Raw genomic sequence first — 14,665 nt, forward strand, 5'->3', positions numbered from 1 at the left:
GAGGACAAAGATTTTGCTACATCACTGTAACCAGGAATCTAGGAAGGACAATTTGTGTTCCAAACTTGCTAACCACTGACATCCTTTTACCCCAAGACATGGAACAGGAACAGAACAACCTGGAAAAGCTGACTGACGGGGTGAAAGAGGAGTAAAGAACTTCACTAATCTTAAGATAAGCATGGTTTACTCTGATCCACTGTTCAGTGTTATGAGGCTGCCAAATATATTAGCACACTGGCCTCCTGGATTCCCTGTTTATCCTACAACCTAGGTCACACCACCTTTACTTTGGCAATATGCAGAATTGTGGATAAAAACAAAGGTGGAACAAATGTCTTCCTCCTGACTCTGGGAAAATCTTTACCTGCCTTATCACAAGGTTGGAGGAAACGCCCACTGGGGCAGGTTAAGAAGAGGGACCCAAATTACCTACTTCACCCAAGTCACAACTACCTTGGCTCCAGAGCACCTTGGGACATCAGCATGGGGGAGCGGCTCACTCACCACGGTGGATGGTTTTTGGCTGCCAGGTGGGTGCCGCAGTTCCTGAGGGCTGGTTTCTTCTGGGCCATAAAAAGGAGAAAAAAATAAAACATTTCACATTCAGAGGTAGTTCTGCTCAGAGAAAGACAAGCAGACACCAACAAAATCACTTTGCTTTGTTTATTTCATAACATTTTAGTATTTTTTTACCCAAATCCCCCATGTAAGTCTTGGAAAAACTCCAGGAAAGGCCTTCTTGTCCCCAAAACCATACTGAACTCAACTCTGTACCTCTGAGCTCTGACATTCTTTAAGTGGCAGCTCTGAGGCAGACCAATCCTTAGGTAAATCTGAGCACTGAAGTGCTGACTGGCCAATCTCTGCTCTTCAGAAAATATTTTTTGCTGACCAAAATGTACTGCAATATAGCAGACAACCTAGCCAAGAAGAAGCCTGCCACTCCTCATGGGACAGATGAAAAGTTGCTTTTTGCCCACGGACCTCCACAATTTGGCTCCTTGCGATATGAGAGGTAATGGGATGCTTGTTATGAAGCTAGAGATGGGAAGGACCCACTGGGTCTTTACCATTTAGTCCCCTATTTCATTAGACAGTCATCAAGACTTTGCTCATTTGGTCTCAAATGTCCAAAAAGTCACTAAGGAAGGTGGAGGAAACACTTCATAGTGGAGTAAATTCTGCCAAGGAAAGTACCCTGGATACTAAGCCAGAATTAGACCTCACTCCTCCTCATTACACATCTCATGTTCCTTTTTCCTCCAAGATTTCATAGCGCACACATACTAGTTATCTGGGATTACACACCTACAGCTCTCCTAAAGACTCCTGAGCTAGACATACCCAGTTGCTCTGTCCAAGACAATTCCCTGCTCTCTTCAACATTTGTATTCCTGTTTTGAAGCATTGGCAAAGACAGCTACAGGACAGACCTCAGCTCTGAAGGACATGGTCTTGGCATGCCTTCACAGGCAAAGAAGCACAAAACCCCCACACCTACCAATGGCAAAGGAATCCAAGGCATCCAGTGATCCTCTGCTTGTCCCAAAGGAGTCCAGGGCATCCAGACGTGAGTCTGTGTAGGGGAGCAGGTCCAGGGAATCCAAGGAATCTAACGTGGAGCCACCACTTCCCCCTGGTGGGGGCTCAAATGCATCCAAGACAGAGGAGGAGGAGAGCTGTTTGGTGGGGTCCATCACCAGGCCAAAGGAGGCAGGTGGCAGCGGGGTGGAGACAGGGATGCTAGCTGTCACGACTGGGGGCAGCAGCGGAGTTCCCCCTGGAAACACGGGGATCAGCTGGGGCATCTCTGTTGGCAGGTTGGTGGGAATGGTGCCCTGGACCAGAGACTTTGGAGATTGGGAAGGGAGAGGATAAGAAACGTATTAGAAACAAGGAGAAGGGAGTGACTGAACAGAGAGAGAGCCAACAGACTCCCACTCAAGCATGTGCTGCATTATCTGAAGCAGAAGGACACCCAGCAGCTCCATCTGCCTGCAGACCTCCCACAGACCTGCCCACCTGTCTGCACCACACACAGTCTGGGCTGAGGTCCCTGAGGAGGTCCTGAGGCACCAGAGCTCATCAGCCCGTGAGGAAGAGCCCTGCACTGGGCACCTGCACCAGTTCAGGTCAAGGCACAGTGCAGCTGAGTACACAAAGCACCAAGGTTGGGGTGATGACCACTACTCTTGGTGCCTCTCAGCAGAGCTTTTTGCCTCAAGTTCCATCCTGCCTGAATGTGGTTATACTGCTTCCAGATCAAAGCCGACTCACGTAACATCTGCACTACTGGCAACTAAAATACAACATAAGCATCAATAGATACTGTTTCTATAACACCTAAACCTATGCAAAGAGCTCAGGCTGAATGCAGCCTGCACAATACAGGCTACAGCTTTTCACTGTGTAAAATATATCCACTGCACCGGCTTCAGCTTGCTCATTTCTACCCTAGGCCTGCTTCAAATCCATGGACACTAGAGGACAGGGAGAAGGTGATGGCTGGAGAAGGCCATCTCAGTTAGCTCTGAGGGTCAGCTTCATGAAGCTGGACGCAGCAAAGCAGGTTTAGAGATGGTCTCTTTAGACACTTACAAGCCCGTTGCAGAAAAAAAGGGAAAATGAATGAGTTTTGCTAGATGAAGAGCTAGGAGGAAGGAGTGACAGAAGGAGAGGCAGTACACATATCTGTAGGCTCTAAGGACCTATTTGGATCAAGCAGCAAGGGAATCATGCAGTGTCCACTCTTACTAGAGGGTATGGCGACCCCTCAGCGAGGGAGTCCAGGAGAGAGTCCAATTCTTCCCCAATTATGTCCCCATCTGTGAAGTCCTCCACACTGTCAGGCACTGGCAGGGACATGCACTCTGGAGATGGGAGCAGGCTGGCAGCAGGGATCGAGCTAGGCAGGCCCTTTGCATCTGAGTCTGAGTGCAAAGAGGCCAGCCCCTCGCTCACAGGGATGGAGGTGGCCACAGGAGCCGGCAGGCACTGCAGGTCCATAGAGCAGTCTGCGATGGAGAAGGAACAGAGACAGTCAGTCACCCAGGAGGGTGCAAGCAGAGCACAGCCAGGCAAAAACATTAAGACAAATTGCAAACACCATGTATGTCCTGTTTTCAGAGAAGAGGTCTGCTCTTACTTTTTGACATTTGCTCTCAATCTTCAATGGCTCACCAATAGCTGAAGTATGCTCTGAAGGCCAGTGCACGGACTGACTGTCAGGATGAGTCAAGCAGTAACCAGGCTACCAAAAAGCCAGTGGCTGACCAGCTACTGAATTTGCTGTGTCCAGGACAGAGGGCCAAGAGCACATAATCCAATTTCTATAAAACCCACCACCTGGTGTTTTCTTTAATGTTCTCACTAAGGTACTTGGCAGAGACCACTGCCTTCTCCTCTCCTTGGAGCTCTGACATCCCAGCTGAAGGCTTGCTTATTCACACACACTCTCTAAACCCTCGGGCATCCTGGATGGCTAAGAATAAAACCACAGGGTCCTGCTGGGATGAGCCAGGGATCTGAAGCTCACACCAGGTTGTGCTAAAAATGTGTCCCCTTAAGTCCCATTAGACTCACTCAGCTGTCTTTACCCAAGAAAATTCCCTGCTCTTGTGTGCTTCCTGATGTCTGCAGGTTGGAGTATGCTCCCATGCTCCCCCAAATACCTCAGCACCAAACATCCTTTTAGAAACTTGTGTGAATAAGGGTTGGGGCAGGAAAGAGGCAGGGATCTTTCCTAAAGTTACCTTACTGATCTGTACACTACTGAAAAGGTAAGGTGTTCCCATCATGCAAAATAAATCTCAGTTAAGTGAAGTTAAGGTTACAAGCACGTATTCTTTACAGAAGAGCATTTTATTCTCCAGAAAAAAAAATTAAATTAAAGGTTAAAAAAAAAAAGTTCAAATGTTAGAAGTTCAGGAAATGAAGTATTACATTTGCAGCTCTCAAACCAAGCACCCAAACTACCTTAATTCTGCCCCTGTGCAGATGTCCTGGAATAAAAGAAAAGAAATCAGAAAAAGGTGCTGCCATCTCCATCCATACAGCAGTGGCTGCATTGTACCTATGGTGGTCTAAAGCTATAAGCAAGGGAGTTTGGAGGGAGTGACAACAGCTTTCCTTAGAAGGATTGATAAGAATGGAAAGAAAATGGACAAGCTTCTGAGATGCAAATCTTGATCCAACAAGAGACACTGCATCTTGTCTTTACAAGTTCTGTGTAGGCAGCCTTTGCAAGACTACTGTTGCCCCTTTCTCACAGGGGCCAAGTGAGCCACAATGCCATCCTCTGCACTGCATACTTAGTGACTGAGGACTGTGTCAATGTCCTTAGAGCAAGCTCAGCAAACCAGCAACTCCTGTAAAACCTCAAATCCTGAATAACGCTGCAACAGAGCTGACACAAACCCATGCACCCCTTTACCTCCAAGCCACCACTGCCCCTAAACCTTTCCTCCTGCAGGAGGACAGCAGCTGAGGCTGCTATACAAAGCCCCAGATTTTTGTATACTGGAGCCCAAGCAATGACAAAGGAATGGTGGGGGAGGTGAAACAGCAAGGTACTTGTTCCTCTCCAAAACTCATTCATGAGATTAAAGGAGAGCACATGTACTTGATGGGCTCCAACACACTTTTTCAGCCTTGCAGCTGGACTCAGCTACCACAGGCAGTGGAGTAGCTCAAAGGAAGGCTGTAAGTGCCCTTGGTTAGACAGGAAAAGCTGTTCTTCAGATCAGGCCTGGCTCCAACCCCATGCTTCCTTTGCGATGAATTCTCTCAGCTCAACTCCCTTTGGTGCAGACCCTCCAGCCACTCTCAGGAGCCAGCCATTCAGCTTCCCTTTGGTGCTGGCCTCAATGCTGGTAGTGCAGCCAGATTTCCCTCTCAGCACAAAAGGACAGCTTGTCCCTTTCCATTTTTCAGATGTTTTAATCTGGAGTACTGTCAAGATCCCTCCGAAGGCCAACAAGAAGTTCAGGACATGCCAGAGGGGACAGGGACACGTGCAGGGGGGAGTACAAGGGTTCACAATGATACAGCCTCAAGGGATCCAGAAGTTCAGATCATCTCCAAGGCATGAATGAGGCTCTCTGGTTCCCAGTCAGACTGGGAAGCAGAGAGAGATGCCCTCATATGCCCTAAGAGGCCCCAAACTCTGAAAAACTGAATGTCAAAAGGCAGAGAAAGATAAGAGATGTCCCCCTGCTTGGTACAGGTTAATGGGAAGAAGAGCAAGGAACCAAGAGATCCCACTGCCTGCAAGTAGGCAAAAAAAAAGTCAGCTCCCCTCTCTCTGACCACCCAAACCCTCTCTTCCTTCCAGCTGCCTGCTCACATTCCACTCCATCCTATCTCCTTCCCTACCTCTCCTTTCCCTGGGATACTCCCACCCACTGAGTTTCCTTACCAACCACCATGCCCACATCTACTCTGTCTAGAAAGCTCATGCACCTCCTGTACTCACTTCAACATTTGCTCCAACTTTAAAAAAACAAAAACCACAAGCCTTCCTCGGTGAGCAGACCACAAGTACACTCCTGCCTCCATATGCCACTGCTCCAATACCACTAAGCTGCATGTATTATTACAAGTTCATTGAGGGTCTTGTCCATTCCTTCCCCTGAGCTCCTATCAAAACTAACAGACAATGTTCCTCACTTGGGAATACCTCTTGGGAACTCCCCACTGGCCATACCTTCCTGTCTCAGAGAGGTGACAGAATGCTTTTTAAAAGCCCCATTTCTTACTCTGCATCCTGCAAAGCAGTTGCCCCCCATGCATCAGCTGGCCAAAGGCCATACTGAGCCATATCTGAGCCATGACATGCAGGGCAGGGCTGACTTAGTCATCTTCAAGGAGGAAGGACTGTCAGGAGTTCACATCTCAAAAACAAAACAAAATAATGGAACAACAAAAAACATCCCAAAATAACATCAACAAAAACCCCCAGCAGCCTTGTGGGTTTCACTTGAGACACCTGGCACCCACAGCTTTCCTAAACGGCACGCCAATCTCAGGGCAATGAGGAACACATCATTTCAGTGGTTTTGAAAAGATCTAGCAGAAAATGTTCTCTCTGCCTGAGCTGCAGTGAAGCTGGCATGCTGCTCCTGCACCAAGCCCTGACAAGACAAAGAGCCTCCAGTAGCTCTTCACTCTGCAGTAAGAGCCCAGCTCATCTGAGCACAGCAAATAACTGAAAAACTCCTTGTTTTGTGGAACTGGGGCTCGTGCCTGCACGCAACATTCTGTTACAGCACCAGCATTCAACAGGGAACTAACATGTTTTCCAAAATAGACACGGGAGCACCCTGATTATGAAATTAGTGTCTTCCTATAAAAAGAGCGATAGCTATCTGCAGTGCTAAGCCTGCACACTTAGTGCTGCAGCTACCTTTCAAAGGGACAGAGACTGACATGCTCGGAGGCACGATTAAAATGCTCCAGCACACAACAAAAGGGCAAAGCACGCAGCCAGCCTTCCTACAGGGGCAGAGTTACGGTCACTTGATTCCTGGCATGAGAAAAGCAACTCCATGGCCCTTACTCTGCTTCTCCTCTGCACCCAACGCAGCACAAGACTCTCCCTGTGTCCTTCCCAGGCCCTTTATTTTGAACTCCTCCGTCTCAGCGTCCTGGAGGACCACACGCACTCAGAGCACAGACAGTTGCCTACAACCTTAACTTCACTTTATCTAGACTGTTTTGTCTGGGAGTAACAGCAGAATCTCAGAAGCTGCGCCAAGCTCAACGTTAAGAAAGCAGAACTGGAGGAAGCTGTGTACCCTTCTAACTCCTGGAGATGTCCCTTGCTGGGCATGGACAAGAAGCTTTTCTGTAGGAGGTGCTAACAACTGCTCAGCCTCCTTCTCCCCTTAAGACAGTGCCTCAATAACTGACTGCAAATATAGAAGATACAAGGGGAAACTAGTTAAGGTAACAGTCCTGTATGCTCCTGCTTCCCATCATCTTTTCCTCCTCTAGGTATCAAAGTCAGGAGCACACAGAAAGACAAAAATGCAGACCACAAACCTCTCAGGCTGGCTAGCCTGGTCAGGTACCATAGTGACACCACAAAAACCACACAACAGAAATGTCTTTACCTGTTTCGATGTCATCAATCGACCCCAAACCATTGGAAGTGGTCTGCAGAGGGCAAAGGAAAGAGCAGAGAAGTTATCACCAGAAATTAATCTTTGAATAGTATTCTTACTTCACAGAGAAGAGCCTTTACTACTCCTAAACACATCAGGCCCTTTCTTTTCCTTTATTGCCTCCTTGAGTGCAAGAATAGTAAAACCACTGAACTTTAAGAGATCATTCATCCAGAGCCTATGCACTTCCACCTCCAGCAGCAGACAAGCCTTGTTGCTGCAAAGGAATACCATCTCTGCATAATGCCTAACCACATGACCTAATCTGTATATAGAATTGGGTTTTTTCCTGTGTGGGTGAGAAAGAATACCGTGTCCCAAGTCCCAGGACAAACCAGTCAGTCAGCCCTGTGCAGTGAGATCTGATTAGCCTGGTCTGACACAATGTTCCTTTTCTTAGCACACATACTTTGCAATCTAATAACCACAAACTTTTACAGCAAACTCAAAACAGGAAAAGGTTTCCACCAAGACAACTGCTGACATGGAGCTCCAGGCAAGGAATAAAATAAGCCCATATTTTACAGAAACATAAACAGAGGCAAGTATGCGTGCTTTCAGTTTAAAGGTACAAAGGTACAAGTAAAGCACTGCCTTCCAGATACAGCATCTATTGCAACAGTTTACACAACTTCTGGTGTTGGCAATATTTCAATTTCTTGAAGATTTACAAATGCAAAACTAGGCACAGCTATACATGAAAACTGTCTGGCTCTCTTAGAAAGATGTGAAGGCAAGCCTCTGAGTATTGGCAGATAAACAGCCAGCTTTTATGGTTTTATAGTTTGCTTGCTATAAGGAATAGTGTGAAGTACCGTAACAACATCAAGGCTTTTTTTTTTTTTTAGCCAGTGGTGGAACAGGGAATTCAGCAATTTCTTATATTTTGGTTCAGAATCTTGTCCAAGGATCTCCCAGGTCAAAGGACAACACAAAGAATATACAAACTGTGTATGTACCTTGTTCAGTTCTGAGCAACAAAGCTACACTGCTTGATTTCATCTTTTATCTTTCCTCAGTGGCTGCGTTTCCTGATTTTCACTTAGTGTTGTCCTAACTATGTAAAAACCTGAAAACTGAAACTTATTTAAATACAAAAAAAGACAACCATTCACAATAACTAAGAAAAATAACCACCACCACTCATCTGCTGACATTAAAAATGCTTTCACCAGAAATATTTTCAAATAAACAAATTTCCTTAATAATATTCCTTAAAAGGTTGTCCTGGTTTTGGCTGTGACAATGTTAATTTTCCCTTTAGTAGCTTCTATAGCATCGTGTTTTGGATTTAGGATGAGAATAATGCTGACAACACTTCAATGTTTCACTGGTTGCCAAGCAGAGCTTGCACTGATCTAAGACTTTTCAGCTTCTTCTGCTGCCCTGACAGTAAGAAGAAGCTGGCATGGGAAAGAAACAGGACGGGACACCAACTAGCCAAAGGGATTTCCCATACTATGTGATACCATGCTGGCTAGTGAAACTGGGAGGAGGTGACTTGAGGGGCTGCAGCTGCTTGGGGATGGGCTGAGCACCACTCCATGGTGAGCAACTGCAACATGCATCACTTGCTTTATATAGTCTTTTATCATTATTATTGTTACTATTTTCCCCTCCTTTTATGTCCTAGTAAACTGTCTATATCAATCCACAGGTTTTCCCTTTTTCCAGTTCTCCCCTCAGTCCTACAGGTGGAAAGAGTGAGAGAACAGCTGTGGGTCCTTAGCTACCAGTGGGGTTAAATCATGACTAAGGGAATACGCTAATTAGTACATTTAAATTTTAAAAGGTATCTATCAATGTGAATGTAAATAAAGCTCAGAAGCATATCAGTAGCAATCCATCAACTGTATGCCAACTGTACCTGATTTGACAAATCGATGGACGTGCCGTTACTGAGTAGAGAGAATGTTTCCAATTCCTGCTGCAAGGAAGAGAGACATCTTAGAACAGGGACAGGCCACAAACACTTGTAAAAGAGGTAAAGCTGGGGTACAATACACTTTTTCTTTCAGGCACTGTCTAGAAATAAAAGCCACCCCAAAGGCATAACTCTCTGACACAAAAGTACAGTTTTAAAAATGCTGGCATGGCCATATATTTACTATGGGCACTCAGTGCAAAACACCCAACATACAATGCACAATCAGGAAGTTAAAACTGTCCCTAAGAAACAAAAGGTTTTGCCTTTTCATGAAAACAATACTGCTTTGGGAAGGCATTACAGCACTGGAATGAAAGCTGTAAGTCAACAGAAAAGGTAGCAAGGTGTTACCAAAATACCAGTCCTTACATTCCAAGTAATAAAAAGCATTTTTGTTCAGTAATGTGATGAGAGCAAAAAGATGGCAGGGTCAGTGAACACAACAAGCAGCTACAAAAAGTATTTTTCAAGTAAAACTTCCTTTTATTTGAGACAGAATCAATTCAGAGTGCTGAGGGTTGCTATGGCATTGCGGGCTTTTGGGTGGATCAGTCACAAGAGGTTTGTCATTGAGTGGAATATGACATCAGAGCCACACTTTTCCCAAAAGCTCTCTGCAGATTGGATGCCCAGGAACCATCACACCAAATACTGTAAAGGTTCCCTGGAGGTGTCCAGCATACCCCTGTGCAGAGGGCTGAGGATGCTGGGCACAGCTGGCTCAGTGAAGCACGCTGTCAGTCATCCCATGAACATTCAGTGAACACAAGATAGTGCTGCTTACTGCTGAAAACGCTCCCCATGATTTCACATGACCGAAGCAGATTTATCCAAGAGGCCCTGCAGTGGTCTAACGCCCTCTAGCTCCATCACAGAGTACACATTTCTATACCTACGAAGTACACTGTGCTACAGCACTTTCTTTTAAAGTCAGGTAACAGATCCAGCCACTGGGGTCATTAACTGGACCAACAGCTTAATTTTTCCTGCCTTCTTTCCACACATCTGGCCAGATGTGTATCTGCCACATTCCTGTTACAGGGAAAGGACTATGATGCAAAACCTCCTTTGGGATCAGGCTACATGTCCCTCTCTTCTTGGAGGTACAGACTCCAAATACATCAGAGACTTCTGCAGCACCAGTCCGACTTTGCTGGACACGCAGGGAACATCCTGGAGAAGACCCAGGGCAGCAGTGGGGTCAGAAATGAACCAAGGCAAAGGTGAGTCAGAGGGTCAGGGCAAGGAGGGGGGCCTTACTACTGCAGGGCAGTATACCTCTGTTGATAGCTCCAAAGCACTTTTGCAGAAGTAAATCTGAAAGTACTGAAGGATAGTCTCTAGGAAAAAATAAAAAAAGAAAAAAGAAAAAAGTCATACCTGAGGCCTTTTATATGCTTTACGAACCCTCAGTCCCAGCTTCTGGGCCAGCTCCTGTCCCAGCTGCGTGACACTCTCATCCTGGGGACAAAAGCATTGCAAGGACGCTTTCAGCTTGGTGTCTTTGTGGCAGACAAAACAAACAGGAATGCAGCTGTTTGCATGGCTGTGCCAAGAAGCCTCACTTGTAGATAGCAGCAGAGCAACTCTAACAGAGGCCATGCAGACCAGAATGTTCCTGTCATTCCTGCTGAGATACTGAGGTTGCTCCATCCTCTCCAGTTCTGCCTGGACTAACCTGCCACAAACCTCTTCACTTTTTTATGATCAGCAAATCCTTCCTTGTGCTTTCCTTTCTTTTCCTGTTAACAAAAATACTGGCATGCTGTAACAGTTTCATCAAAGAAAGACAACATACCTGTCCAATATATTGCAATATCCCTCCTTAATGCGACAATATCTCCCTCATCTATAACCCTGAAGCTCACTCTTTTCTCTTTACTAACTGTGTTAACTCTGATATCTCCAATTTCTTTCTCTTTCCAGGTTCATGTTTTTTTCCCTTTCAGCCCCTCAGTAGCCTCTGGGTCTTTCACCCCATTGCATCAGCAACTTTCTCCTTCAATTTGAAATGCTACCTTTTGACTGAACTTCTTCCCCCACATTCTGAATGCTGGTTTGGTCTTAAGTCAGTTAAGAAAAACTTTGATTTGCCCATGTCCTCTTCTCTCTCCATCTTACAACTCTTCAGGATGTACCTTCCTATCCTGAAACTGTCCCCAAATCCTCCAGAGATCTCTTCTTGGTCAGTTCTTACGGTTGCCTCCCCCTACTCCATCCCTTATTACTCTCAGATCTTTCTGACATAAACATCACTCTGCTTTTAATTATTTTTTTACCCCATTTGTATTTTTAACACTCTTAGCCTCCAGTTCTTCTGCCTTTCTAAATGCTCTTTCATGTGTCTTCTCATACCTGCTTATTTTCCCTCTCCCTGTGGAAAACTCCCAGAAAGACCTCCAGCACCATTTCTTCTCACTAATCTCACAATGATACCTACCAGGCTCACCCTACCTAATTCCACAAGACATCATGACTCTAAGATGTCCTCTCTGATGCTCGCACAAGATCAAAAATGTATTTTTCTCTAGACTGCCTTCACGTCCCCACAGCACGTGTTAATTTTTGGCAAGCAGGCCTGAGGTTTGAGACTGGGAGCTTACTCACTCTTTGTCATTCTCAATACTTTTCTTTAGCCTCCCTTTTCCTCAGTCAAATACCACACTCAGGTACTTACTGCCTCCCATCTAAATAAGGGGATGCTCAACAAGGGCATGCAAAATGCTCTCTTCCAACATCCTAAAAAGCCCCCATTTGTGCCACCCTGAAAGCAGACCACAGAGAAGCACCAGGCTCACCATGCTGGGCGTCTCTATAAACTATCAGCACTGAATATCTGCACCTAGTTAACTCTTCTAGACAGTGAGTCAACTGAGTGGCACCCCTCGATCATTTTAAGTTTTAACATACAATCTGTTTCTCAGCTGTTACAGCAACACAAACTGGAAGCACCTCATGGCTCCAGAGGCCCAGCAACTGATGTAACTGAAACAGAACTGAGATGATGAATAGCCTGATTTGCCTCTGATGCAGAGAAGGCTTATGATTTCTGTTTATCAGACAATAAGGCAATGGCATACTTTAATTTTACAAGACTGAACTGTTCCGAGCCAGGAATGCAGATGTCTTGATAAAGAATTTGTAAGGTTGAACTATCCTGACCCAGAAAAGTTAGATAAAACATCTGTAGACCACCACAACCTTTAATGTTTCAAAAACACATTAAAGTGGCTCAGCTGCATTGTGAGATACAGCCATATACAGTTTTACATGAACAGATGTATTAAACAGTTTTATTTATAAAAGGATTTAAGAAATAGTTCTTCAGAACTCCCCTAACATACATTCAGTGTGCTTTGGTCACCTTGTTCTGCTAAGTCAGGTAAACTGAATACAAAAGAGGCAACTAACTGCTAACATGGCTTTGCTTTACAAGATTGCTTCTGTAATTCTAATAGGAAAAAAATAACTTCTGCTGAAGTAGTTGCCTTTTTCTTCTAACAGCATTACTTTGATGGATCAGAACTAAATTTAACAAAGATGACCAGAACTCACTGGTATGTAATCACAATCTGCTTACTTGTTATATCTAGCCTAAAAGAAAGCTCAACACAAGCACTGTTAGGAAAATAGTTAAAACCTAGCAAATGCAGATAATCCCCTCTGAAGGCAAAAAATTTACCTGCGAACATAACTAATCATCAGGGACCTCTCCACATATCCCTTAGAAACAAAAACACTTTATCAGCTTGCCTTAGCAATTATTAACTAGAACAACAGACATTTTTATCTAAAACAGGAAAAACATGTATATTTCCTCACAGGGCTCCAGTTTGCATTTGTGCACTTTCCCAGCCACTCTCATTAGGCATATAAAAAGGACTAATTAAAACACCTTCATGGCCTTAGTTCACATTCTGTTAGGGCAACTTTTTGCTCTTCGTTAATAGGCCAGCAAACCTGCTGCCACTAGGCAGTGTCTCTGGCTTGTACTGTCTGCAGATGGTGACTTGGACTGAAAAAACATGTGTTCAAAGATCCTCACTGAGTTGAAAGAGAGAGAAAACTCTCGGTCACCAAGCCCAGCCAATTTTCCTCTTCTGCTATCCTCAGGCCTCATGCTAAACATTAAGTGATGGAAGAGCAAGGTGGTGAGCCCCAGCAGTCAAGACAAGCTGTGTGTCAAAAACTTACATGGGGGAGGGACAGCAGACATCGGCTATTACACTCATATGCTTCTTTGTGTCTTCCAAGTTCATTCAAAGAGCGAGCTTTCCTGAAGAGTGCTCGTATGTTCTCCTTGTCAAGACCTAATGCCTTTTCACTGTCTTCCAGTGCCTTCTCATACAACCCCTGTGTGAAAGAAAACAACACCAAAGGTCAGCACAGCAGCCAAGTCCTTCTCTGTGTGAACCCAAGTGTTATAACCCTCATCAGAAATATAAAAGCATGGAAAAGACAGTTGGAAATGCATTCATTACATTTTGTTAATTGGCAAAACACAGAGTGCTTTAAAGTTAATAAACAGCGTGATTTAGGCTGCTTGAACAACCTTATCTTGCTTCCCCCTCTACTGTGGACATGTTACATTTGACAGTCTTTCGTTATGTGACTGCCTGTTAACTTTTTTTCTTAGGACTCAGCCTTATTATGAACAAGATGGGCCTGCTTTGGGGTTGTAAAGGAAGGATGCTGCATTCACAAAGAAAGTGGAAGATCACAGCTTTTTAGAGCCTGAGTACTTCAGAATCATTTTCCACATGCATACTGAATGCTCTGCCGTGACCCAAAGCCCTCTCACCATCTTCCAGTGCCTTAGAGACACGTGAAAGTAGGCAAAATTACAGAGCAATATTCAGAGTCACAACAGGGAAGCATTGGCTCTTTACATCTGAATTTTCAGAGTGCATTAACACCTCAACAAGATGGACCTGAACTGCCTTTTCAGTACCTTAAACCTGGCAAACAAAAGCAGGCCTCCATTCCTTTACACCATCCCTCTGGCTTTGCAAGACACAGTGTGATAGTGAGGAGGTAGCAAAGTCCTCTGTGTGTCACCATCTCCTCCAGTGCTGCAGGCTGAATCCCCTCCTGACACATTTTCCAAATGTATGACACCCAAAGAAAACCAGCTACCCTCCCTGACTCCTGGGGACGCCTTGGGAAGTTACTCACCATGGCAAAGTAGCAGGCAGCTCGGTTGACATGCAGCTTGCACAGGAGTTCCTTTGGGATGGTCACCTCATCAGAGGCTGCATATTCTGCCACGTTCAGCCCTTCCACATACTGCACCAGTGAAAGCTTGAAATCCTTCTCTCGAAACAAATCATTTCCTTCTGCAAATAAGTTTCTCACCAGCTTCTGCAAGAAGGCCTGGACAACAGGGAAAGAGCAAACAGACTGAAACGGATACAAAGAGACAGAAGCAGTTTCCCATCTTCCCATTCCTTCCTGTGTTTCAGAAACTTGTCTGCCCACAAAGATTCTCCCTCATCCCCACTCTCCTATAAAGCATGAGTCTTTTGGTGTAGAAGAACTCAGTCAAATTTCCTCCTTTCTTGATCTCTCAACT

At 45.1% G+C, this 14,665-nt stretch overlaps 1 protein-coding gene across 8 annotated transcripts in view; it reads right to left on the reverse strand.

Moving 5' to 3' along the window:
• Positions 1-14,665, reverse strand: part of ZC3H7B (zinc finger CCCH-type containing 7B) — a 41,255-nt gene that overhangs the window by 18,922 nt on the left and 7,668 nt on the right. For 2 of the 8 annotated variants that reach the window (XM_065742945.1, XM_065742951.1), the window contains exons 4-11: positions 14,269-14,466; positions 13,288-13,446; positions 10,474-10,554; positions 9,034-9,093; positions 7,116-7,158; positions 2,758-3,017; positions 1,505-1,853; positions 454-566 (exon numbers count right to left, since the gene is read on the reverse strand). In XM_065742945.1, coding sequence (XP_065599017.1) covers positions 454-566; positions 1,505-1,853; positions 2,758-3,017; positions 7,116-7,158; positions 9,034-9,093; positions 10,474-10,554; positions 13,288-13,446; positions 14,269-14,466 — 1,263 coding nt within the window. The remainder of the gene's footprint in view (positions 1-453; positions 567-1,504; positions 1,854-2,757; positions 3,018-7,115; positions 7,159-9,033; positions 9,094-10,473; positions 10,555-13,287; positions 13,447-14,268; positions 14,467-14,665) is intronic. The other 6 variants (XM_065742952.1, XM_065742948.1, XM_065742947.1 and 3 more) reach the window with 6 other exon arrangements.

The sequence above is a fragment of the Cyrtonyx montezumae genome, unplaced genomic scaffold (genome assembly GCF_038088225.1).
Source record: "Cyrtonyx montezumae isolate F1298 unplaced genomic scaffold, pur_monq_1.0 scaffold_3, whole genome shotgun sequence".
NCBI lineage: Eukaryota > Metazoa > Chordata > Aves > Galliformes > Odontophoridae > Cyrtonyx > Cyrtonyx montezumae.